Below are 27683 nucleotides of genomic sequence, written 5' to 3' on the forward strand. Positions count from 1 at the left end.
CAATAAACTTTTTTGATCTTTATTTTTCTGCACAATATTTCTATTTTTCCTGACAACAAGATCTTTTCTGTTCCAAGAAGATAAATTTTCTCCTAAAATGACAAATAAATAGTTTATATATAAACTATATTTTTCTGTGTAAATTAGCAAAACCTTTACAAACTTTATTTCAACAACCATTCATACAAAAATGGTCTAAAAATAAAGTTACTTTGCGTGCAGCCAATTGATATTGGAGGAAAACAAGAAATTGATATTACTATATATTTTTTTCAAATAATCCTTTCTAAAAGAAACACTCAAACTTGGTATTTTTCGTTATTCACTAAAAAAGGGGATCTCTTATATACATATATTTTTTCATTCTTTTGGTATTCTAGTGTTTTGCTAGTCTTTTTTTCTCTAAAATATATACAGCATTGTGTAATAATCTTAAAGATGGTACATGTGCTTGCAATATACATACATATATACACACACACACACGAGTAAATTCTATTATTACTATCTCAATTTTTCGAAAAAAAACTGTATATATAAGTAAAAAACTATATAAACACTAACAATTTTTTGTCTCACATTTCAAAAAAATTACAGAAATATCTACCAGCATATATTTGTTTCTACGTGTATGTGATTTCATTGTTTCTTGGCAGTGAAAATTAAATGATTTAACTTTTAGATGGTATTTGAAGAGATTCATGAATATAAAAGTTTTTGTGATATGCACCACATGTATTTATATGTATATATAAACATGTATATTTTTGTGTATATGTTTATATAAATATTACACAATGCTGTTCTCTGTGTGTATGTATGTATATATATGTATGTACATATACATATATATATATATATGTTAAAAGTTTCAATAGTTTTCAGTAATTTCATACAAAAAAAAAAAACCGTAAGGAAAAATTATATTGTAACTATATAGCATCAGAATTATACAATTTAAACATGCAGGTACATAGGAGCATATATCTCGTTTGGATAAATTTACAATAGTAAATCCTTTTCTGTGTTAACAACGTCAGAACATATATAAAAACACCTGATCTCCTACATTTATAAAATAAAAATAATCTTTTGTAATTGCAGTTTTCTTGTTAAATAAATACGTTTATACAAAGCATATATCTTGCCGTATAAATGTCTTGCATGTTTTCCATTTTGTTTGTTCAATATATTGTTATTTTGTTATCGTATGGATATATTTTTTTTTTTTTTTTTTTTTTTTTTTTTTTTTAAATAAAATGGTCTCATGTGACACGTGGTATCAGATCAGGTGACACGTGGCGTCATGAAGAAACAACCAGAAGATGTTTTCAAATTATATTTATTTTTCCATAAGAGATGTCAATAAATTTCAATATTATATAATCTGTAAATTATATATATATATGTATATATATATACCTATTTATATATATATCAGAACGGTGCGTTGTTGATCGGACAGAAGAAATGAAACAATTTTGGTGCTGTGTGTAACATAGAGTTATGTTAATTATCACTTAATCTCTATTGCGTTTTAATGAATTTATTTGGCGTAAAAAAAAAAAAAAAAAAAAAAAAAAACAACAAAGTCAGTACACAGAGAGCGTGAGAGAAACATGGTATGGAACTAGAAGCAGGGATATGGGGAAGGAAACAGAAAAGCATTTCAAATAAGAGTCTCTTATGTATACAGTAGAATGACATTCTATTTTTCCAGTATAATAAAACATTTCGAATAAGTGATGTTGCGAATTACTTTTTACCATCGCGAAAACAATGGTAATGTCCGAAACAAAGCGATGATACCAGTCATACACACAATTTTGCAATATATGACATATATCGAAAAGAGAGAGAGAAAAATAATCAAGACTCACTAATCCTAAATTTATAAATTGATATCGTTCTCCGCGCCTCAATCCTTTCGCTACGAAAAACTCGCGATTGGATTTGTCCAAAAATTTTTATCTCATGTGTGTGTTTGTTTGCCGTCAAACTCGGCGGCGGTTTTTAAAAAGTGATCAGATCACGACAAGCAAACCCTGAGGTCATTGTCTCGATAGAATATTACCAGAGACACTAGGGGGTAATACAAATCGTCATATCAAACTCTTATCAATTATTGCATATCACGCGCTGATTTAATCTACGTAAGTAATTTACGTAAAGTCAGTGTGTTGCGTAAGTCTCGTTCCTTGTGTAGGAAAACAAAATTATTCCCTGAATACGTAGTAACGTTTTTTTTTTTAAAAAACAAAAAAAAATGTACTCATCGTTGCGAAACGATTGAAGAGAACGATACGTAAAAAAGAAAGAACGAACATAAAGCTTTAGTAAGCTATGTTTTATAATGATTCTCGATCACACTAACCACTATATGTATTACTAAAGGTCTACTCTGGAAGAAAGCTTTTTTTTATCCGTACACATTTTGTCGATCCCTGCGGCAAATAAGCAATAGAGAGATACAACACATAAGGGGGGTGGAGGGGGAGGAAAAAAAAACTAATCAAAACATGATCAAAACCACCGGTGAATTTCTCAGGACCGTTTCTTTTTTTTTTTTTTGTTTTTTTTGGATTTGTCGGTCCTCAAAGAAAGGATGTTCCGTCTCCTTGATGGATGTCGATAATGCTCTCACAATGCCTGACGACGACTTGATTGGCGACTTTTTTTTTTGTTCCGTCGAAGAACTCTCGATGTGTGAAATTACACTCGTGCGTTTGAGCAACAGCTTTGTACAGTGTTGTTACAAACAATAAGATACGGGCCATGTACCTTATTCCCAGCTCGAGACATTTCGGACGATGGAATACACGTGTGTCCCCTTTAGATTTCCTTCTCTGCTTTTTTTTTTTTTTTTTTAACGTCGAGATTTGGATAAAATGGTGAAGAAACACGTAGTGTCAGTCCGGTGTGCTATTGTGTGGTGTCTCTAATCTGTGATCAACAGACGCTGCTACACGTAGGTTTTTTCATGAGAGGTTTTTCTTTGCCGTATACACGTTTTTGCTCTCTTGATTGTGATGCTATGTTGGCACACTCATCGAATTCAGTGATGAAGCGAATAAAATCTATTTTNTCGAATTCAGTGATGAAGCGAATAAAATCTATTTCAATTTTTTTTTTTTTTTTTTTTTTTTTTTTTTTTTTTTTTTTTAGATTTTTTTTCTGTTTGTGCTTTTAATACTAGCGTCACTCAATTCTCCGCGATAAAACGGTCTGTTTACGGTAAACGCGATGTCTCGATTGGTAATAGTCGTTCGTCGTCTTCCAGCGCGATGTCCGATTCCCGTTTTGTCCTTGTCACATTCTTTACTTAGTCAATTAGAATGGATTCTTTGTTTGTCCATCCACGGTGGAGTTCTCTAACGGCGAATTAGCTTACGAAATTAGCTTCGTTCTTCCTTCGCTCCTCTTTCTATTCCTCACGACGACTGCATAATATCGAACTCGATCATACCGAGCCGTTTTATCTCGTTTTGCGCAGTTAGTAAATTGTGGTTGGTCTCGAAAAAGAATTGGTCGAATGAGCCTTCATGGCATGGCAATTGCGTTGCTCAGCCGTACATGGATCTCTCGGCTCAGTAGGGCTGGGAGAACTGTCCTCCGGCTTGCGACTGACCTGACTGATAGAAACCACTTCGATCACCCTGATAAGTGGAATCCTGTGACAGCAGACCATCCATCTGGGATTGGAATTCGCCAACCGCAAACGAGTCCTGCGAGAGTTCAGCTTGGCTGAGACCAGGTTGCGAGAGACTGAATCCGGGTTGTGACATGCCCGGTGTCGTTCCCTGAGTTAACTGCAAACCTGGCTGACTGTACGGCTGCGTGTTCTGCTCAGTCTGACTGAGCTTGCCAATACGCGGACCGGTCTTGTTTCTTGCCGATGCGGCAGCTCCGCGCCTATTTCTCTGATTTTGGCGCATTTGGAAGAAGCGCGGCGGCACGTGGTGCATGTTCATAAACACACCTACCGGGACAGGCACGTTATTCATCGCCGCCTGTGCCCGCTCTGGACTAATATAGCTAATGGTGTCGTGAGTACGACTGAAGACGTCGACAGACATGTTCCTTTGATAATAGGAGTTCTGAGTGCCGTTCATTTGCGTGCCGGAGCGATCGTACACAGATCCCGGGATCAGAGCTTCGCGCGCGTCGTACATCGACGTCGACATAAAGTGCGAGCCTGGATTCGCCGAGTTGACGAGTTTCTTTGGCTTAGCAAACTGAATCATGGATTCTTTCAAATTATTCAACGGTCCTTCGACCAACACTTTTTGTTCCTTGTAGAAAGTTAACAGATGATTCCAGAGCGGCTGCTTCGAAAGCACCTTGGGATTGCCTACAATGATGATACCGTATTTCGCGCGAGTCAGCGCCACGTTTAATCTTCTAGGATCGTTGAGGAACCCTATGCCTTGATGTTCGTTGGATCTTACGCAGGACATTATTATGATATCCTTCTCACGTCCCTGAAAAGCATCCACGCTTGCGACCTCGATTTCTTGATACAACGCCGAATGCAAAGAACCTTGATACTGCATGTACTGGACGAGATAGGCCCGCTGGCCCTCATACGGAGTTATCACTCCGATCTGCTCCGGTTTGACACCACAACGTAAGAATCGCGTTGCTATTTTCTCCACGTTGGATGCCTCGGTACGATTCAAATAGGACGTGCCGCTTCCGGCTATCTCTTCTTGGCCTTGGGTGACATAAAAGAACATCGGCTTGTCCGGTACCGGCCAGGGAAAATCGATCTTGAGTAGTTTTCTCTCGTCGGCGCAAACGCCATTCTGCAGAGAGCCTTCGTAAAAGAAGTTGGACGGGAACCTCGAGAGATCGGGATGCATGCGATATTGTACTTCCAAGCGGAAAGGTCTGATTCCCAGTACTACCAATCTTTCGAAAAGAGACTGAGACAGACCGGCTCTGGCGGCTTTCTTGCACATCACCACTGGACCCAATTGACAGTGATCCCCGACAAGAATCAGTTGCTTGGCTCCGAGAACAACTGGTACCATGCACTCCGGTTCGGTAGCCTGCATACTCTCGTCGATCAGTATGGAGTGGAACTTTAATCTGTGGAGTCTGGGATCACCAGCGCCTACGCACGTGCAGCAAATCACATCAGCCGCCTCCAACAATTCCTTTTCCGCCGTTTTCTTCAAAAGCCGATAGCGTTTCTCATCCGCGCTCGACAATTCGCCCGTTTCGTCTTTCAGTTGTTGCAACTTCTGCAATTCGGTGTTCGTGTCCATATTTTTTATTTGATTGTGCAGCGCGAGGAAACTAACTGGCGAATCAATGGCCTCGCGTGATTTCGCGCACAATCGTACGACTTTCAAATTTGTCTTGTGTATCTTCTCGGTTAATTGATCGACAGCTGTATTGGAGGGAGCGCACACGAGAACCGGACCGCTTTGTTGTTTCGCCAATTGATAGACGATAGTGGCGCTTGTCACGGTTTTGCCCGTTCCAGGCGGACCTTGAATCAACGACAAAGGTCGTTGTATCGCATGTTTCACAGCGTATACCTGCGATCTGTTCAAATCCGGTAGATTTGGTGCGCTGAAGTGCTTGGGAACGTGACAACGGAATAAAACCTCGTCCACATCGTGACCCAAAAGTCTATGATATATATAAGTCGAAACAGATGAGTCATCCACAGCAAATTTACGTAATGCAGATTGCATACTGTAATTAAAAATAAAATGATAAACGTGAGATATATGTGTAAAAAAAAACTTGTTTTTATATTATATCAATATTATATATTGGCGGTATTGCGATAAAATTTCGCCGACAACACTCACCGGTCAAAGCTCGTGCTCTTCCAAATGAAGTCAACAACAAAGTTACTGGTGCATTCTGTCGGTGCTCCAGAATTGTTTTTCAACTCGATTCCCACTTCTTCTCCATAATTGTCGGGAATTTTAATCACGTGTCCGATTCCGGACCAAGGCTTATGAAGCTCTCCTAGATAACGAAGTCTCAGTTCATCCCCGTGCATCAGTTTCATATCCCCGTCCGTCTTGGCCAGCATGAAGTAAGCGATGGTCTTCTTATTCAATCCAACGTCCCAACGTACCTCGATATTTTCTTGAGTTTGCGACTCCTTCAAGCGTTTGTCGTAATCAGCTTCTAGCTTAACAAGAGGACCAAAAATATTCTGATACTGATATCCATCTTCGTAGCGCAACAGAACCTGCTGCGGTTCCTCGTCCACTCCAGGTTTCTCGAGATCTTGGAAAGTGGCCTCAACGTTGTCTCGCCACAATTCTTCCAATTTGTTAATTTGCTGCGCAGACATCTGTCTGGCTCTCAACTGTTCTTGATCGGATGGAATCTTAACTAACCAAGTCAAAAAGCATCGATCGTCGATCAGAGGTTTCCACTGCTCTTGATCCCTATATAAAATAATTTTCAAGAAACTATTTAATATACATGTACCATTTCACACGATATTAGAAATAGATTTATATATTAATAAATCTGTTTGTATAAAATACGTAATATATAAAAAAAAATACAGTAAGATAACTCAATTCTCACCAATTCATATCTTTTAAGGAACTCTGTGCTGCACATGGTTGGCGACAAAGCAGCACAACAACCGAATCGGCTTTAGCAGGAATAAAACCCAATAAAAAAACATTTCTCGTGGCGCAGGAATAACATTCCAAAATAGTTTCTCCAAGAGCACCATCTCTGTAAAAAACAAAAGTTGGTGAATTCATTTTTTCCCGTACGTTTAAATTTATAAAATAACAATATATCGATTAAATGTAATTATATAAAAAATTTACAAAGGTACAAAACTACACGATATTTGTCACGTGTTTCTAAATTCTAACGTTAATGTGTGAAAATATATATATAGAAGATAAATGCAGAGATAAAGATAAATAAAATAAAGATAAAAGAAATAAAGATAAAAGATAAATTACTACATATATATATACGGAAGATAAATTATTGTTAAGAATACATATAGAAGAATAAAAATTACTTGTGTAAAGTGACTTCCTTATGCTTGGCTCGAACAAGATGATTGATAATGTGCGATCCTGATGTATTTCCACGTCCGTTGCAAAACCATTTGCGACAGACGTTACACATAACCACGCAGGACGCCTCGTGGATGCCGCAATATTTACAAGCATGTTCGGGCAACTCGCGATTGTAGTAAGCTTCCTCTTCTTCCTCTTCGAATTGCAACTCAGCAAGACTCTGGGCCGCTGCCGAAACTACCGATGAACTACCATTGGTTCCATTTATCTGAATAAAATAAGAAACATGAAGAACAATGATCAAAACCAAAGATTTTATTGGACAAATACTTCTTAAAACAAAAATAGCTGCAGGTGCTGCAAGCAACAATATATAACGACATTAACTCTACGTATAGACTCCAAAAAAAATTTTGCCTATAAAAAACACACACATTTCACTTCTCAAGGCAAGGTAATTATTATTATGTTAAATACATTTCAAGCGCTTAAGATACCTACGGCATTTCTTTGAGTCTATTTGATCAAAACACGAAGAATTTCAAATTTATCGCAGAAGATATCAAAAACGCGTTAGCAAATTTTTTCTCAACTCGTGTCACGTTTCTAAACAGGAAGCACGTGGAAAATTCCACTTTTTATGTGTCGGAAATGCGCGCACACGCACACACACACGCGCGCGCGCGCGCGCACATGCATAACACATACATACGTACAAAAGAGTCGCTTGCGTAACTTTGCAAAATATTAATACAAATACACGTATACCCCCCTCATCGACTCGAAAAGGAGAGCGATTCGTTCCTCGCAACTTATGTGCTGAATCCGTGTTTTTCCAACGAAGTTGCGATCAAGGTCACGCTAGCGACACACGATCGTTGAGGAAAATCGGAGAAGATTTCGATACCGAAGGAAAGATAACGGAGGGGTCACAGGACAGAGATAACGCGGAAAAAAAAAAAAAAAAAAAGAGATCTCATTTATCAGCTTGTGTGTGCATTGGCAATTAAAGCCACACGCACCAACGGTGCAACACGCCAACAAGCGCCAATTGGCGCACACGCGGGGTGCTAGGTTAGGCCGCGTGGTGATCGTCGACGACGCGTGTCCACAATTTTTGATCAAACAAACTCGCACCAGGAAATACGCAAATATCTAGCGGAGAGACGAAACTGATTATATTTTTTTATATTTTTTTATTACGAACCTGAACGGGCTGGCTGGATTGCGTTTGGGTCGCGTCGTGTTGCGAAGCCTGGGTCTGACTCGGCGAGGGTAACGTGAAATCGGTGAAGTCGAACTCGCTGCCCTGGGTGTCCGCGCCGATCAGATCGGTTTCCTCGGTGTCGAGAAACGTGAGGGTCTGGCTACTCGGCCCGTACGCGTCAACGCTCATCCTGACGACACCTGATTTTCCTCGGGTTTCCTCTCGAGTTGTCTCTCTTCTGTGTCTCTCCTTCCTTCTTCTCTCTTCTCTCTCGCGAACGTTTCGCACACTCTTCCCCGAAATCCCTTTCCCGGGACGAGAGTGAAGAAATTTCTTTTTTTTTTTTTTTTTTTTATCAAGGTTCGGTGCACGTTTGTTACTCGTATGTAACAACGCGGGGCGAACAAACACACGGAAGCTACGAGAGAGAGAGATAGAGAGAGAGATATGTGTGTGTGTAGCGCGTGATAATATATACGCGTTTCACTTTGAGCGAGAAAAAACGGACACGCGAAGTGTTTGGTTTGGTTTCCGACAAAAACGGAACGTGTGTGTGAGAACGTGTGTGGGTTATACCTCGGGGATTATCTACGCCATACGCGTCGCTGCTGCTCGCACTTCGTCCACGGTCACAGACACAGTGAGCGCAATAGCTTTCGCGGATTCGTTACTCGAATCCGGGGGACTTCCTGACCTGACGACGCTCTCTTCGTTGTGTGCCGTTACGTCATCAGCTGATCGGGCAAGTGCAAGCGAGCGCTCAAACGGCACGACGGAATGCTCCTTTAGGGGGAAAAGTTATAGGACCCCGCGTTATAGACAACGGGGACAACCAATGGGAAAACGGAGTCGATCAACAGAGCTGACGTGTCATTGGTTGACAAAATCTCGTTGGAAGAGTTTGAAACGTAGAGTGCGTTCGCTTCGTCGGTCCCGTTTGTCTTCGAATTGCTCGTCGAATGTGGAACGAAGACAGAAACCGACAGACGTTCAAAGTGCACGCGACGTTCAAGTCCCAAACGAACGCACCTATAGGGTGCGGTCACAAGCAGGTTGAAAAATCGGGACGGCTCTCGATTCCGTATCCATGCGATGTAATGAAAATGACAGAAGTAAGCAGATTTATCACAATTATTGATACCACAATAATTGATCGTGGATATTTGAGCAAATTCGCTCACTTTTTTTAGTTCATTTTCACTACACAAACCGCGTGACGTCAGAAAATCGACATCCCCTGTAGGCGACAGGTCAATCGCCAATGAGAACGATTCCGATTGTCGTAGGGAAGTGCGGAAGTTGAAAGAATTTATTTACGGAGTCTGAAGTAACGGAAACTAACAGCGTCTTTGTCGTCCAAGTGGCGGAAACTGAAAACGTAAAAGCGCGACACGAGCGGTGACACAAGGATGAAAGAAGGAAAGAGACTGCGAAGTAAGTCCGGCTGTGTGTGTCACTTGAGCTAGATTTTTTAGAATACATTTACGCAACATTAACGCAAACAAAGGCAATTTTACAAACACGCATATTTTACGTAAGCAGATCTGCTATTGTATTCCCAAAGTAAGAATTAATTTCGTTATAAATTTAAATAACGTCTTCGTTTTTGCAGAAAAACTAGCATCGCGACGATGCGAAAAAAACAAAAAAACAAAAAAAACTACTGGCGGCTTCTCCTCCAGTTCTCGTTTCAAAAAAAAGTAAGTAGGTTTACACGCCAATAAATATTATTATTACGACGAAATGTTCACTTTTCCATAAAAAGATATCAGCGGAATGTCTGCCGTTTGAGTAAAAACCAAAAGTAAATCAAGGTAACACAACGCGTGAGAATAAAAAAAAAAAAAAAAAAAAAAAAAAAAACATCCTTGGCGATTTCTTCAGATATTTGCTGCGTTCCTTTTGTTTATCGTATCGTATGTATTTATTTATTGTCATTTTTGTTTACATACCTACTACATTTATATACAGGGCGGGTGATACACAATCGATTTATTTTTTTAATTTAAAAAAAAAAGTAAAACACGTGTTGCGCACGATTCAACGACACGGCCCCGGTGCGCATACATTTGCGAATGTATAACAATGATCAAACTTATACAAGTACGTTTATATTATAATACGCATTAATAAATACACACATAACGTATATATATATACAAAACATTTATATATCATGTTCTTCTTAGCGGTTTTGCGAAAGTTTCACATCTTGTACAAATTCATTTATCGTCACTTCTTGACGAGTCTCTCGACGAAATTTTCTACAAACTCTCTGAAAACTTAATGATACAGAGTAATTAAGTTATATGCATTTCAATTTTACATTAAAAAATAACTTAATTTCTTATTGATAAAAAAAAGTTTCTAGTTTAACATCTTGACACACTTTTCTACGCTTCTTCTCCGCTACATCCGATAACTACGTCGTCTTTTACAAAAAAAAACATTTAAAAAAGTTCATAAAATATTAATTATATAAAAGAGTACTTTGAAATTCCTCGATCAAGTCGCGGTTCAATTTACGGCAGTGAATTACGGCGTGAAATCTCCTTCGCGTAATAAAAAAGTTCACACAGTTTCGTGGCTAAGGTATTTAAAACTGAGGCAGTTACAGTCGGTGTAACCTCGTGTTAAAGGCGTTTACGCCGCTGCCCTGTACTACATCGTGCAGAAACACACAATACACAAGGCATGTTTCATGTCTACTGCGGACGATATTACAATCATATGTACACGTATCTACTCTTAAGTATAAAAGTTTGCTTGCAAGCAGCAAATGAAAGCCACAAAAAAAAAAACAATAATTTAATTAATTTCAATCGCAATTAATCACCTTACTTCGCTAGTGTCTTAATCAAGTTTCGCTAAAGAAAGTATAGAAGATTCTTAAATACAAAAATGTATTCCAGAGAACTGGCCATTGCGAATATCTTGGTGATGACATTCTGACTAAATATACAAGCTCGCATTCGGGACAAAGAAAGTCTCTCTCTCTCTCTCTTTCTCTCTCACACACACACACACACACACACACACACACGCACAACTGAAATATAAGATTTTTAACTTATTGATTGACATTCTATTTCGTTCTCATCGATGTGCATAGGCGATATAATACGACGATCACACGGATCACAAATGTTTGGTTTTTCATTGACTTTCTATAAGTTATAGTCAATACTGAGGATTCGGCGAGTTTCTTTGGAAATTACTCTGCGCGCTCTGAGTTTGCTGAAGAGGCCCGGCCGGACTCGGTCTTCCCTGATCGCGATACTGGGGCGGTCCGTTCGGCGGTCCCGATACCTTGCCGTAATTACCTCGGGTAGAACTCTGATAGCTGCCGTACGCGGAATCGTCGCTGCGTCGCGACACGTGACCGTACATGCTCTCGGGTCGTCTTGAACTCGCACCGTTATCGGAATTGCTGGACAACGGTCCGTTTTGATGTTGCGGCTGCTGCTGCGGCTGCTGTTGCTGTTGTTGTTGCTGCTGCTGCTGTTGCTGCTGCTGTTGCGGCGGTGGTGGCGGCGGCGGATGATTCTGCATCGAGGACTGACCGTTCTGAACGGACTGCTGAGAGTTCTGACTACCTGGTGGAGGCGCCGGTGCGCGTCCGTAGACGCTGGAACCAGTGGATACGCCGTAGATACCGTTTTCTCGGGTGCTGAGACTCGTGGAGATCCCGCGGATGCCGTAGATGCTCTGCGTGCATTGTTGAAGTTGATTCTGCATATTTTGATTGGTGCTGTTGTGATTCTGCGACGACTGATTCGGCGGACCGCCCAGGCCGCCGATCGTTTGGTTCTCGCGATTACCGTTCTGACAGCCGTTCTGACCAAGTCTGATGGGATAGAGGCTCTGCGCGGGCAGCAACGGGCCCGGTTTCGGAATTATCAGACCGTCGCGCGGACCCGACGTCGATTTCGCGTAAACGCTCTGCGAACGATTCAGATTGGCGCGTGTCAACGGCGGCGATTTGCAGTAGAGCGACTTCGTGCCGCCGTAGATCGACTCGACGCGCTCCAACGCTGACGGCGGCGCGCTGTAAATCGAGGACGACGCGCCGGCGACCGGACGATAGGTCGCGTAAGCACCGGGAAATTTGGGACCGGTGGGTTTGTCCAAATCATCGTACGTGTCCTCGTCGGATCTCATAGACGAGTTGTCACCGTCGTCCATCTCTCGCGAGTCCTTTGTTCGTTTAGGACTCAGAACGTACTCGTGAAGCAAAGCCGCAACTGCGCCTCCCGACAGAGGACCTACCCAGTAGACCCAATGATTGTCCCAGCGATTCATCACGAAGGCCGGGCCCAACGCGCGCGCTGGATTCAGGAAAGGACTCTGAAAAACGGGTCGGAAATAAATTTTACTCAGAGGATAACACACAGACACATTTTCTTCTTAAATAATCGTAGATATTTATGCTTAAAAAAAGGAGGGAGCTCCATATTTTTGGAGCAAATTCGACTTTAAATGTATTTTTATGTTGAGTTTTTTTTTATATCCGAGCGCAAAAGGACGAGTAAAGAAACTTAAAAATTCTATCCCGAGAGCAGTGTGCGCGATAAAAAAAAAAAAAATAATAATAATAACATTCAACACGTGTAAAACGATGTGATTTCTATAATTTTTCGTTTTGGAATTTACACACATATTATATATACACTGGTTTCAAAGCAGGTGTGGGTCCAGAGAGAATCAAGTTCTTTCTTCCCGTTCTCCGAAACTCTACCCTTCTCTCCTCCCGAACTACAACGGCAGGTGCTCTTTAAAGATGCGAACGTGCGTCGTCGGCCCGATTGAAAAGAAAGCGCCCGAGAGAGGCGGTTTTGGATAGAGAGAGTGAGTGGCTGTATGACGGACACGCACAGCAGGAAAAGACAGCGAAGAACACAAGCGCTTGTTCTCTTGTTTTATTACGTGCGTGTATTTGCAGAAAGTTCTCTTGAATGAATTGGCGACCGCGCTCAATATATAAGGCAGGTATAAAAACAATTATTGTTTTATTTTTCTAATACATCATTATATATATACATATTAGTTTAATACGAGAGAGAGAGAGAGAGAGATTAATTAATTCTTTCGAACCGGAAATAAAGAAAAACTTACCGAAACAAGAGTGGCTGCTGTGTAAGCTGCGGCCAAAACTGCGGAAGCTCTCGAAGAAATCGCAGGAGGTAGTGATCTAGATGAGTCCGCAGATAAGTGGGCTAGCACAATAAATACCGACAGTGCTATCTCGACCAAGAGCCTCTCGATTGAACCTCCCAGCCGACCAGAGGATGTAAGGGTTTGCGTATTTGAAGGCGTACTCACTCTGAAAAAAAAAAAAAAACAGTAAGTTTCAAGAGATATAATATATAAATGTATCAAACATATATTTAATACATAAATATACAAAATAACTATTTCTTTGAAACAAGAAAAAATAGATTACGTCTCCCAAAAACGGCCGCATATGGTCTTTTTATGACAGTGGTATATATATGCGAGTTATGAAACCGCTATATAATGTACGATGATTTTCCTATTGTAGTCTGCCACATGTAATAGAGAGAGAGAGAGAGAGAGAGAAAGAGAAGAGACATGCGCTCTTCGCCAAAAACCCCCTGTGGCAAGTAGGTCCCAACGGTGTAATGTTTATATTAGCTAGTGCATTCTCCAGCCCTTAAAAACGTAACCCCGATGTTACTCTTGTGACCTTTCCCTTGCATAAAACTCTCGTTGATTTTCTCAGTTCGTATAATCACATAGGGTCACGGAGATGTGACCTCCGCATCTCACGGTTGCGTTTCATACATTTTCTGTTTGATCAAATATTACCACAGTAAAAAAAAAAAACACACAAATACAGAGAAGATGATAATGCGGATTCTGTGCGGCCCCTCCGTCCCTAAACTGCTCGCTTGCGAATTTTTTTTGGCGGGTGCGTGCGCGATCGCGATTGATCTCGCCTACGCGAATGTTCGCCGCCCCTCGTATAATTCTTCCTCGTCATCAAGGCACGAAACCGACTCCGAGTTTCGACGCCGCGAATGCAAATGTGTGACAATGAGTATATTCACCCACTTCTTTCCTTCCCCGTTCTTTCCGCGCCGCGAGCGACGAGCTTGTCACGAGAGAGAGAAAGAGAGACAAATTGATGAAATCAGAAATGCAGATCATGAGCGTTGTACAATTGGGATCAACTGCAGTCGAGAGAGAGAGAGAGAGAGAGAGAGAGAGAGTTTTCGGACGGAAAATAAGGGACAAAAAGAATGGCAGCATTTTTGTGTATTTGCGTGCGTGCCCTCGGGTGATAAGCGGATTTTTTCTTCCACGGAAAATCCGGACAGCGGGCATTTCTCTCACGTATGAGAGTACGTATGAGAACGCATTGAGATACTAATGAATACGATGATAACGTATATATTTTTTTTTTTTTTTTTTTAGTTGCATTTGTCTAAATGCGAAATATAAATTTGCAACGAACGCGTATAATAGAACGTATTGTACACATTTAGCGAATTCTCTTCTCGTATCTTAATTCTTTTCGTGACTAACTTGCCGGATAAAGGAAAGCCGCGGCTTTTCGCAAGTAATAATTGTTGCGAGTGACGACATCTCGAATTGGCGCCGCGCGAGGACATTAATCTTCCGCGTAGCGTTAACTTAAGCAACTCGTTGCGCGTTCTACTTTTCCTTCTCAGAGCTGGTCTTCGTCGCAAACGCAAAGCATGTACGTTATATACGTATGATATATTTTGTATCCGTTAACTACGCGGGTTTTCGCGACGAAGCAGCTTGATGAAAGGCGAGCCGAATGCACGACGAGAGATTTCGCTTCGTGGGAGAACGAGGTTTCGGATCGGTGGACGGCGGGCGCGTTCTCAGGGGTTCGTTGAAAAGCGCGCGTGGTCATCGAGGCGAGACACAAGCCCGCGAACGCAGAAAGGTTTAATCTTGCGTGCACTTGACTCGAGAGCCGCGCAGCCAGTGCACTCGTCGCAACCTGTGCCCCATTTTCGCAATTCACACGCGAGGGGTGAGAGAGTGACGCCGCGTTCGGCGGTGTGTACAAACCCCTTGGGGGGAGTTACATCGGTGCGCGCGGTTTTAAATAAATTTCAATTCAAAAGGAGGGGAAGGAGATGCGGGATGTGTATCATACCACCGCGCGCGATACCACCCTCCCGATTGCGATTAACGAGCTATTGATATACCCCCCGCTCTCACGTGCCGGACGAGAACCACGTATCCCTTCTCGGCGAGGGGAGGAAAAGGACCTTAGTCGGGAACCTGATCAAAACTCCCTCTGTCTCTCTCGGAGTTCGCTCTCTCTCTGTGTGTTTCCTTGCCCCCGCCGATTCGAATTCTGGACACTACAGAGTGTCCCCTCGTGCGTGAGGGGATATCACACACATGTGACGGAGCGGCGATAAACGTCGGAGACGTTTCAAAGGGTCCCGGGGAGAGATGATGCGTTTGCTCCGATACCATTATAAAGTCTTGATTATGGGAAAGTTCAGATGCCGCGGTTAGGTGATGTGGTCAGACCACACGAAATTAGGATGTAGCGTGAACCGTGAAGTCATTACGAGGGAGACGCACGAAGTAGGAACAATGGAGGAACGTGCGTTATAATGTTCGGCCTGAGTTGCCGTAGAGAACCCCAACGCGAAGAGATGTGTACTAAGACTTGGCACAATTTCTTTGCAAAAAGCAGCATTCAAACTTATATCGAACGGAAGAATGTACAACATGAAATTTATGTAAAATTTCAGTTTTATTCAATATACACACTGGCTGTGTATTAAAAAAAGTCCAATAACTTGTATAACCGCTAGAGTATATTTTTCTCTTCGAAAAGAAATTTCTTGCATACTTTTTCGTTCTCTTATCTCGCACCTTTAAGATACTGATATTTCAGGAACGGACCGGTGATTTCGGATTTTATCCTTAGACGCGGTTTCTTGAACGAGATATGCGTGGGTGTGTGCGCGTCACGTCGCAACAAAGCACAGGAATTCTATAGAAGAGAGAGAGAGAGAGAGAGAGAGAGAGAAAAGCGTCCTACAATTCTACCCTCGGCATTGTTTAGATCTGAAAGGGACAGGAAGCGTGTACGCCGATTAAAACACGAGGAAATGCGCTCACGTGCGCAACGTGCCATTAGTTCATTTTTCTTCTTCTTTTTTTTTTTGCAAAATTGTAACGATAATTTGACACGTCGATGTTTTTACCTATACGACGCGTGATCAATCAAATTATAAACTTCTCTCAATAAAATAATACAAGAACGCGTTGTATCTTTCTTCAAATTGTTACAAAAAAATTAAAAAACAAAAACTAAATTTCTGGCATAAATTTTTGTAGGTAATTTATATCAAGGTAATTACAACAAGCTGTCGGACGTAGTGCAGTGCAAAAAAAAAAAAAACAAAACAACTTTTACTATGTATACAAACAGAAGAAAGGAGCATTTAAAAAATCTCGAACAAAGCGAGCTGAGAGAAATATATTGCGGAAATGGTACGAAAGGGTCGGAGGATAATCGTCGAGAGTCCCTTAGACGAAAGGAAACGATTATAAAGAAGAAGACCACTGCATGGTCATTTGCCGCTCTTAACGCTGACGAATATAACGCTCCTTTGAAATCATTTTCATAAATAGAAGGAGAGAGAAGAAAAAAGAAAGAGACGCGCGCAGAAAATAAAAATATTTTTGCAATTATTAGAGACAATGTGATTTTGTGTGCAATAAGATAAATTTATGAATTAATTGCGAGATGCAATTTTATATATATATATATATTTCCGTGTAATAAACGCGCATTGTGATAGTGACTATGGAATTTAACGAGAACGGGGGACCCGCATAAAGAAACGCGCGGAAATTCTATTCGATCTTTCAGATGCGCGCGAGAAGAATCACACACAGCTGCCCGTATGTATCGCGCGTATAGATGTTCTTCTTCGCGCGTACATAGATCCTGTATAAATCTGCCCCCAGCACGAGGATACACGTGCTGACCACATGTTGCACAAAAGGAATCTTCACTGTAGTTCCTTTTCGGGCGCCGTATAGCGTAAGTCGCCGTCACAAAGGAGCTTTAGGGACTTCCCATAAATGATTTCTCCTTCGTCGAAAAGAAGGGGAGGACGACACCCGTAGGTAGAGGGGTCCGATGACGCGGCAGATGTTTTACGTTCCTCGGGCCCCCCGAAGACGGACATGCTTAAGGATATACACGGATAGGATAACATGAAAAAAAAAAAAAAAAAAAAAAAAAAAAANANANACCCNCNATCAAGACCCGCGTAATATTCGGGGGATTTTTCTACCAGATGCAATGTTAATTTGCGGCACGAGCCGCGAATTAAGTCTCTCGAATTCTACGAATATTCGACGATTTGCTGTGTAAATTTTTTTTTGTGAACAGGAAAGAAACAATTGATTTGCACAAACATTCATATTATATAAAAAAATTTAATTGTTACGTAAAAGTTATTTTCATCTCTCTCTCTCTCTCTCTCTCTCTCTCTTTGCTTTATTTTTAATTTAGAAATATGATCAAATACTAAAAAAAAAAAAAAGAATATCTACTCGCGCTTGATTTTTGACACCCGATACGTCAAAATGTTTGAGATGAGATTTCGTGAAAGTTAATTTTGTTGTAGATTATTCACGAGGCGCGGATATTTTTTGAGATATTTTAGTTTTTGTCAGATCGTGTCAAGAAGCTAGTTTTCTCGACGCAAAACTTGACGCGCGCAATCCAATCCACAGCCTCCGTGAGGGGGAAGACATCGAAAGAAGGATCTTGAAAACGAACACGTGGTTGCGACCATCTGTTGGCATCTTCTAACTACACTCCGCTCTAAACCCAAACCGGCCCGGTTTTAATAGCTGGAAGTTCTTTCTTCTTTTCTATTTACGCCGATGTTGGCGGATCTTACAATGCAACTTACGGTTTTTTTTTTTTTTTCTATGCGAGATGATCACAATTGTTTGACAAACATGTCTGCAGAATCAAAACCGTCGTGTCTTCACATCGTCTGTGCCGCACACAAAGGAGAAATGTATTATTTTTTGTTATTACATAAATTATTGATATGAGAAAAAGTTTATTGTTTTAGGACGCGTGTGAGTGAGACAGACTCTTTCTTTGCAGGTCGGTCTTTCTATAAATTTGTATATAAAAAAAAATTATAGGACACAACATTATAGTACGCAAGAAATTGTAGGCATTATTTCAAAGACACTGGCAGAGAACAATACCGGTGTCGCATTGTTTGTTACAATGCAACAAAACTTCGTCATCAAAATAAACGTTAAACGTGAACGAAGAAGCGTTCGACCAACGGGTCCAAAGAAACGAAATCCACAACATCCGTAAGCGCTTTTGTGTCCCTTTTTCTTGGTATAAGAGAGCCCAGGTAGACATTCCTGTCTACTCCGGTCTACCTGACCCATCTGGCTTTCACATATTTTCGGCCCGAAACGTCGAAGTTTCTCCTACGTTTTTCATCACGGAGAGAACAGAGAGAGAGAGAGAGTTTTCCAATGTGAAATTATAAGAACTTTTATCTTTTTAACATTAATATCAATAGTTTGAAAAAATATGTTGTCGCGATGTATACGTCTTAAATGTTTTGCTATTTACTTTAACAAGAGAAGAATAAAAAGAAAACTATTTATTTTTTACAATCTTTTTTAGTTTTCAATTGCAAGAAGAACCTCGCGGAGCGTTACGATAAAACAAGTAACATCTAAGAAGTGTAAAAACCTGAGGAAAAAAATCTCTTTGAGAATTGCATTGACGATATGAAACTTGAGAAGAGGTGCGCGCGCGGATTATGAATTCAATATCCGAGTCTCCTCTCGAGGAGACGCAAATATCGCATGTCGCGCTCAAAATCGTGACGTATGATTGCAAGGATATCCTCAAGAGCTGAGAGACGGACCTGCTCCTTCTCCATCGTTTCTTTTACGCAAACACTTATCGATCTTTGACAAGACATCTTGATGAAACGCGAAAATAACATGATGGGTTTTTTTTTTGGGAAGAAACGAGAGAATTTTGTGTACAAAATTTTAATAAAATCTCGACCTTTGTGCCACGGCACAATCTGCGGAACAATCCGCACACCTGTCGAGCATGGGAGCGCAGAAAGGAAGGAACAGAAAATTGCGCTCCGCGCCCTTCGAGATAATTCTTAATTATAATCTCGGACGGAATCATCGACGGTGATCAAGACGCGCGCAAACAAATAAGAAATACACGCCGCCACCCCGTGAACGATGCGCGCAGCAGACGCTCGCAAGCCGTGCGGCAAAGCTGTTTTCGTTCTTCTCGGACATCCGGTTCGACACGCGCACTACGTGTGTCTCGCCTGACGTCATGACACACCTGTCATCTCACAGCTGTTTCCTCCGATTCGTGGCTGGAAACTCCCTTGACAAATGGCGCGCGGTGGTTAATTTCAACCACTCTCCGCGACCACTCTCTGCGTGCGTGTTTTCTGACTTTTCCCGACGGAGGAAAAGAAATCGAGCAAAATTTTCGTAGTCGCACATTTTTTTCGGTCAACGAAAAAATTTTGATTCTTTGACGTCGTCGAGAAATTTATCCGACCATCATCGCGCCCCCGTCTTTCTCGTTATCCGTGAATTAATGACGATTTTTTGTTTTTTTTTTTTTGCGAACAGTCCGAGACGACTTTTATCTTTCTGTTACACTCGAGCGGGTTTTATCGGGGCGAGCGAGAATCGTGTTTCTCATACGCGAAATTCTTCGCCTTCGAGTCGACCTTCCCGTATTTTTCGGATCAGAAATTATTCGAGCGGATTCGCTTTGCATACATCACCATCGGAGGCGTAAGCCGAACTTTATTGGCGGTGCCGGAAGTTTCGGGGACGTCAGAAACTAGGTCTCTATCTACGATAGAGATTGGAAACTTATCGATTGGGAATAATATCGGGGGAAAACCTCTCGTCTGAATGAAAAGACGTCGTTGTACGTATCGGGGCGTACGTTTACCTGGACGCACACGTGTCTAGACGTTTCAATAGGACTTAATCTCCGACGCGTCCAATTTCGCGCGAGCGAGGGAATAAAAAGCAACCCCCTCGTTACGGCGCGTGCAGCCGATACAGGTTGCCGCACTTGTTCTGTAACAGTTTTTTTTTTTTTAACAAACAAAATATTCCGAACAATTATTTTGCGAAAAAAACAATGAGAAAACAATTCTTAAATAAACCAACCGCCCTTCTTAAAAAAATTCTTTTCGCGAGGACAAAAAAAATCACTCCCCTGCGTGCACGAGAGATAATGGAAGAATCCTGTAAGAGTTTTGCGCGTGATGAAGAGGTGACAATAAATTCTTTACGGATAGTTAAATGCGCGGCTATCGTTTTTCTCCGCGCGCTATTTTTTTTCCTCTTCTCCTGCCACCCCTCCCGCCCTTAGGTTTTTTCGACCCAGATTGCCTCACTTTGGGGTTTTATCGGATGGTTTTTATATTTATTACCCGCGCGCGCGCGCGCGAGAACTCATTCGGGAACGATCCCGGATAAGTCTACGGGATGATAGGGGCATCGAAATCCACCCCTTGGCTTTCCCATGATTTTTCTTTCTCTCTCTTCCCTTCTCCGGATCACTTTTTCAGGTCCCCGCCTACCCTCGGCGAACGCCGACGCGTGTTTTACACCCGCCGCTGTTAGAATCGACAGAGTCGCAACAGATGCAAGTGCACTACTCTTCGTACTCTTGCTCTCTTTCCTTTTCTCTCTCTCTCTCTCTTGTCCCAAGTTTTTTTTTTCTACGCCGGGTTCAGCGGTATTCCCCCGAGACGTTTCTCGGGAAAGAACCCTGTTGGCCCCGTCCGGTTAACTAGAGTATTGTTCGATTATTATTTCGGTACATATCGCGCACTTGTTACTTCTTTGTGCGGTCATATGGTGGTCCGGAGGGTGACTGGGGGAGTGTCGCACGAGAGATAGAAGACGTGACGAGACAGATAAATGCGCGGTAGCATCGTTTCGCGCGTAACCGGGACGAGAAAAAAAAAGCTCAATGTTAAAATAAAAAAAAAAAAAAAAACAACCTTGATATAAACGTATTTAAAAAAATCTTGAATTGATGTAAAAAAAAAACGTGAGTTCTTTGTAATAAAAAAAAAAAAAGCTTCGAATAGATGTGTGTTCCGTTTGAGGTCTCGGTGTGCCGAGCGAAAAGACGCGCCGTCGCGAGACGCACGCGACACGAAAACAGAACCAAATTTGGGCGAGAGAAGCGCATGCGGTAGGTGGCGAAGAAAGGAATCGGAAGAAGAACGGACAATGATCTCCGTGTTCCCGGCGGGAACATCTGCTCGACCGTACCGGCGACGACGCGGCATCGCGCTCCTCCGATGGATCGCTCGCGGCGTGTCCTCCTTCACGATCCGTCCCGATGCCGTGAAACTTGTCCCACCTCGGTGTGTGCATGCGTAGGTATTTATTATCCTTGTTCTCTCTCTCTCTCTCTATCTCTCTCCCTGCGTTCGGGCTGTTGCGTTCCTTTTTCCGCGCGATCTTTTTTGGTCCACGGAGAAACATCTGCGGCAGCTGCGAGGCGATGGACCGCCGCCAAGACCTCCGGCTCGTACGAGGCAGGTGCTCACCTTCCGAGTTTCTCCCTCGCCTGCCAATTACGCGTGCCTCTTTCTGCCTCTCCTACTCTTCTTGCCCTCCACTTCTGATACCGCTCTCCCGTTCGCTGCCGTCTTCAGTTTTTCTCTCGCCTCTTCTCGTCGTCGTTCTCTCTTCTCTCGCGCGCTCTCGTTTCTCTCTCTCTCTCTCTCTCTCTCTTTTTTATATGCCACTCCCGGCTTCAATCTTCTTGGTCCTGTTGCCCTCGTGCCAACTTCTTACATTCCTCCGAGCGCTTTGCAGCACACGCTCCACCTTTCCTTCTCAATTATCGAGCGGAAATTATTGAACGAACAAACACATTCCACGTTTTTTTTACAGTAAGATTATATCGTTACCGAGTGTGTATCATGAGAGAGAGCGAGATAACATTTATTTATTTATAATATCTGCGTCTTCTTAAGACAGCCCGATTTGTTTCATCGAGCGTCTCTTGCGCCACCTTGTTGATGACGCAATTGTTTTTTTGACACATTCTCTCTTCTTTGTCTCCTTCTTTCTTCCCTCATTCTTTTTAAATCTCGTTGCATTAATACATCTTCTCGCTTTGCTTCACACTCATCGCTCTCTCTTATACCTCCGGCTTTCTCAGTTGCCGCTCCGAAAGGAACGGCTCGCTCCTCCCGAATGATGATGCGCGCGCTGCTTCTTCTGGAACCGGCGGGCGGTTCTTCTTCTCCCTTTTACTTTATTTTTCTCGCCTTTCGAAATGGAAGCTGTTTGCCCACGGGCGAGATCGAGGCACGTGTGCACATCAAGCGCGTTTGCATCAGGGTCGAATTTGAAATTCGCTCGAAGACGTATATGTATCATAACGCGTTTCTCAAACGGGTATATCCACATTTTAGCGCGAAATTGCGGCAGGTTGCATTCGTTCGATCTTTTCCAGAGTTTTGGTTTTTTTTTCTTTTTTTTAACGCAAAGCTGTTTATCTTTATGTTTCGCATGTAAATGAAATTTTTAAAGTTCTTTCCGATCAGATTAATTAAAATACGTATATATAAGATTGACGTTAGATTATAGACAAAGTTGCTTAAGAAGCACACGTTGGTTCGTGGAATCATCAAAGATAAAATATATTGTGTTTATCCTCCCGTCTAGAAACTCGCTTGAATCCACCAACCACTCCTGCTCCGAACACTTGGAAGAAAACCCGGCCCGGCTTTGGACGGGGCCACATGCCTTCCTGGTTCTCCTCTATCTAGCAGCTGTCCTCACACTACCGCAGTGTGTCTCATTCTTCATCGATCGATTTGAGAATCTGACAAGACCGGACTTGATTTTCTTACCACATTTATTTCTCAATAATTTCGCAACCTATCCATCTCGCGATTAGATCATTTTTTTTTTATGACAAGAGATTCGTTGATTCTCAAAAAAGACGTATCATCGTGCACGAGACTTACCCGTAAAGCATCGCCGCGCCAGCTATGCCACCACCGCATTGTGCCGCTATATAGAGCACCGCTCGAAGTGGAGAAATCCGTCTGCACAAAGCGAACGATACCGAGACCGCTGGATTCACGTGTCCACCTGCGTGCCAAAAGGTTTTCCACATAAAGAATCAAAGGCTTCTAACAGAAGAAGAAGATTTGCGCGATTCCGTACTTTGCAATTTGCTACCGTTCGATCCTGGTAATACCACGTTTGATCGGTCTTTTTTTTTTTTTTTTTCCTTCAAAAACCGCGTCTTTTCGGTTTGTCTAAAATTTGTCACAAATACCGTTAACAAAATCAACGAGAGAAATATCTAAATATGTAACTTACAAAAAACTAACAAATAATGTTCCGTATATAGAATTTTTTTTTTACAAATACCGGCTTTTATACAAGTTGTACACAATAACGTCAGAGAAAACGAATAGTTAAATAAAGTACATCTTATTCGTACAATAAAATTGAATGAGATGAAAGAGATAAACGTGATCGCGTATCGTGCACGTAGTGGGTACGACGACCGAGTGTATTTTATACACACACATATATATTGCGTGCGTAATAGAACGTACTTCGAAAGGTGTCCAACATACGTTCCAATAAACACGCACAACGCGGTAATACATCCGGACATCGGTCTCGTAATCGGTTTAAACGAGACCAATCGAGAGAAATCGCGAGGGCTGTGTCCTCGCTTGTCAAACGATACACGCACACACGTAATACGCGCGAAAGAAGGAACAGAATCATTGACGCAACGAGATAAGTTGCTTCAAGTAGTTCGCGACCCTTCGCGTCGTCATCCTCGAAATGTTTTTTTTTTTCAGCGGAAAGACAAGCGCGCGATTCTCGCGGAGTTGTGCGCGCATTTATTTGTTACGTGTGTTTAAAAATAAATGCGATGGAAATGGAAGATAAGAGAGTTTTATAAAATAAATAAAAAAACAAAGTAGGTGAATAGAAATTCGCAAAACTTCTCCAAAAAAAAAAAAAAATGCAATTACCGCTTATGTGACTGAAAATCAGAGATATTGCGGCGATGGTGAAGCCGGAAGCGACGGCGGTGGCTAATACCGAGAGTCCGCTTCCGGACACAGCGGAGGCAGCTGCGGCGCCGGCTACCACCAGGGCGAAGAGGAAGGTGGCCAGACACTCGACGGCGACCGCTCTCCACAGTTCCAAACTTCGAGCCTCGATCGACATGGGTGCTTTTCTGTCCATTACTTCGATGTTGTTCTCACGAAGAGTCGATAGTCTCGAGAGAATGGTGACGATGTGCGCGTCCACTTCGCGCGTCAACGATTCGGTCGTCATGTTTCAAAAATTCTTTATTTATCACACACTGATGCGAGACAATTGAAAAATGACGAGATGACTGTCTCAGAGAGAGAGAGATAGAGATTGTTTCAGAACATGTTCTCGCGTCGCGTTATTTTCGAAAAATTCGATTGTCGCACTTTTTCTTTGTCAACTTTGTCAACAGAGTCGAAAGAATTGCAACCACCGATTGCAAACGCGTGCGCGCGCGCGCTCGCGCGATCAGAGAGAAACCTCCGACGATATTTGAAGTTTTTTCAATCAAAATTTTTGTTCAAAGACCGGTCTTAAGTATTTCGCGATGAAAAGATTTTCTTTCTCTCTTTTCTCCGAAGAGAAGAAAAATTTATTTAACAAAAAAAACGCGAGAGCGCGGCTTCGGTAGGAATGCAGCCGATGTTGCCTCACCGGCAACGCACTCGCGAATGACAGCCAACTCGGTAACGAACAAGTGGGCCCGCGCGAGTCGTACGAGTGCGTTCACCACCGCACCACCCCCACTCTCTCGATCATTACACCCGGTGCATTTAAGCCGTACGCTATCCCGCAACCGTCTCGTTGCCACATTACATAGAATGGAAAGTTTTAATTAATTCCTTTGATCTCGTGTAATTAAACACGTAACATTTTTCTCGCTTTGCTTACGACGATAAATTTAATTTAAACAAATTCTTTGTAAAAATAAAAATATTGTGTTCGGAAATACATTTGCAGAATCTCTGAGAGAGAAAGAGAGAGAGAAAGAAAGTATATATTGTACCCCGTAAATACATTGTCAAATAAAAAGAAAACGGATGTATTCTATTAACCGGCTGTTGAGAATCGCATTGCGCGTATTACCTTCATTTGAGATACTTAAAGCTCAAATAAGCGCACGTCATTATCATTAGCCACACGTGCGTCTATTTACACGTGTGTGTGTGTGTGTGTGTGCGCACGTTGTTACAAACATGTTATTACAATTTACACATCTCTCTCCTCCGTTTCTTTCCCTTTTCCCCGTTTTGCTGTCTCTCTAGTAAAAGCACAAACACAAACAAACTATAAGATATAAATAAATTACCGCGCGGATTCGCTTTAGGCAGCGCGCGGTAGAGGCTCTCGTTTCCCACGAGTTCAAAGAACACCACGATGTTCATGTTCCCACAAAAAAGGGATGTACGCACGACGGGTCAGGAACAACGAGCGTGTATGCAATGGAGTTCACTTCAAATCCACCAACTTGGCCGGCGAATGTGGATCGGACCTTGCGATGACCACGACCTTGAAGATCAATATAAATTTATTCATCAGTCCTAATTGTTCTCCAATATGATCAAGTGCGCGATGTGATTCGTCAATTAACGCGAGCACGTTGAAGAAACAGCGACTTGTGTGCGAAAATCACGATTGAATTCGATTGTAAATATATATAAAAGACAGAGTCTAGACAGAGCAGGAAGGTAATAAAAATATAACAGGCGTTCGCAAAAAATGAGATATGTAATAGGATAAGATATATGTAAAAAAAGAAAATTGTAAGAAAGTTGTAAGAAATGTAACCAAGTCCCCTTCGAAGCCGTGAGGTATGAAGGTATAATAAACTAACTAACTAACTATATATAAAAGACAAAAAATATATATAAAAATAAACGACTTGATCTTAAGAGAAGGGATGGGAGACGCGCGCGTGATGTGTATAACTCACCGTAATTAAAACCATTTAGCTCTAGTTCTCTCCTCGCTAGAATTGTACTGGCGTGTAAGTTGTGAGCCCGTGTGATAAATTCACCAATTACTGTAAATTAAAGAACTTATATTGAGGGATGTGGGATGGGGGGGGGGGAAGAAGTGTGAGACGAGGAAAAGAACATTCGTTTCCTCGTTCACTGCCGACGGGGGAGCTTAGAGCTCTCCTCTTGGTAACACGCGCGTTTTCAAGTACGATATTACTTGATATCTTTTACAGGACTCTCGCTTCTCTCCTCGCTCTGCTCTTAACGAATCTCGCAATTTTCATCCACGCGGATAAAATTGCAAGCTTTTATCACGAGTTGTTCCCGCCGTCTCATCTTCGAAGCTTCCCGCCGTATCTTACGAAAATTGTAAGTTTCACACGAGAGAGCAGAGAAGACGAACTAAAGATGGAATGTGATGAGAAATTGCAAAATTCTTCTCTTAAGAAGAATACACATGTCTTGATCAAGTTTGTTTCAAAATCATTTCTCACATGTTGGCTCACGAGACCACATGCGAGTCTTACCACTCGCGAACGGTTAATACTTTAATTTAGCTGATAAAATCATGAGTCACTTGCGGGTCGGGACAGTTCGTGTGATTCATATCCGAGGAACTCGCTGAGACACGCAGCTTTTATCCTATATTTTGAAGTAAAACAAAGTGTGGAGTAAAATAACAAAAACAAATTAAACATAAAAAGTTTCGCGCTCTTAGATCATGTTTGTTCAGCGTTTGCGATGAAATAAACCTGTGCGTTTCCGCTTTTTCGGAATGCGTGCGTAATTGCGTCGTCATTTGTTGTCTGTGTCACAGCGATATCTAATCTAAAACAGGTAAAAACCTGTGATTGATAAACCGGCGTGATGATCCGGCCCGGTCTCGTTGCGGAACACATCCGTTCACGCGACCACATTCCTCTGCAAGGGCATAATAATATTATAATGAAGGAGAGAAAGAGAGAGAGAGAGGACGCTAGGTCATATGTAATTTTCATTCTACGTATATACAGACAACTCGATCGCAGAACACGATAAAGTTTATCCACTCTGAACAATTCGCTCTCACCCCACCTCCGTGTCTTCCGTTTACATCCGGTTGATCCCGTGCCAACCAACCGCGCGTTTTGCAACAGCTACTAGTTGGGCGTGCGTAGGTGGCTCATTCATTGCCGATCCGTTGCGGCGACGTGTGTGATCCACGCGACAACGGCACATCGTTGCGATTGTCAGCAAGTGTCCGGCCACTGCTCTCTGCGACGTTACGTCCATCATCGCGATTGAGATACGAAGTTGGCGATTCTA

General features: G+C 42.0%; 2 protein-coding genes and 1 long non-coding RNA gene across 5 annotated transcripts; 1 reads left to right on the plus strand and 2 right to left on the minus strand.

Moving 5' to 3' along the window:
• Positions 1-3122: 3122 nt before the first annotated feature.
• LOC109856725 (regulator of nonsense transcripts 1) lies at positions 3123-8940 on the minus strand. 2 transcript variants are annotated; one of them, XM_020432314.1, is made up of 6 exons: positions 8806-8940; positions 8230-8647; positions 7022-7290; positions 6565-6720; positions 5826-6419; positions 3123-5706 (listed from the first exon to the last, which is right to left on the minus strand). In XM_020432314.1, the coding sequence occupies exons 2-6, from the start codon at positions 8416-8418 to the stop codon at positions 3588-3590; spliced, it is 3327 nt and encodes a 1108-aa protein (XP_020287903.1). In that variant the 5' UTR covers positions 8419-8647; positions 8806-8940; the 3' UTR covers positions 3123-3587. The 2 variants fall into 2 exon arrangements, with proteins under 2 accessions (XP_020287903.1, XP_020287902.1); XM_020432313.1 differs by having other exon boundaries at positions 8230-8940.
• A 140-nt stretch (positions 8941-9080) lies between these two features.
• Positions 9081-9880, plus strand: LOC109856726. Its single transcript, XR_002250417.1, has 2 exons — positions 9081-9763; positions 9842-9880. It is a non-coding gene; the product is annotated as an uncharacterized LOC109856726 (long non-coding RNA).
• A 276-nt stretch (positions 9881-10156) lies between these two features.
• LOC109856724 (neurogenic protein big brain) lies at positions 10157-26432 on the minus strand. 2 transcript variants are annotated; one of them, XM_020432310.1, is made up of 6 exons: positions 26351-26432; positions 25727-25926; positions 24351-24632; positions 23316-23442; positions 13345-13552; positions 10157-12576 (listed from the first exon to the last, which is right to left on the minus strand). In XM_020432310.1, exons 2-6 carry the CDS (start codon positions 25800-25802, stop codon positions 11410-11412), a joined length of 1860 nt encoding a protein of 619 aa, XP_020287899.1. In that variant the 5' UTR covers positions 25803-25926; positions 26351-26432; the 3' UTR covers positions 10157-11409. The 2 variants fall into 2 exon arrangements, with proteins under 2 accessions (XP_020287899.1, XP_020287900.1); XM_020432311.1 differs by lacking the exon at positions 26351-26432 and having other exon boundaries at positions 25727-26045.
• Between the last annotated feature and the right edge of the window lie 1251 nt (positions 26433-27683).

This window comes from Pseudomyrmex gracilis, unplaced genomic scaffold, assembly GCF_002006095.1.
Source record: "Pseudomyrmex gracilis isolate BER0280 unplaced genomic scaffold, ASM200609v1 scaffold_132, whole genome shotgun sequence".
In the NCBI taxonomy this organism is placed as follows: Eukaryota; Metazoa; Arthropoda; class Insecta; order Hymenoptera; family Formicidae; genus Pseudomyrmex; species Pseudomyrmex gracilis.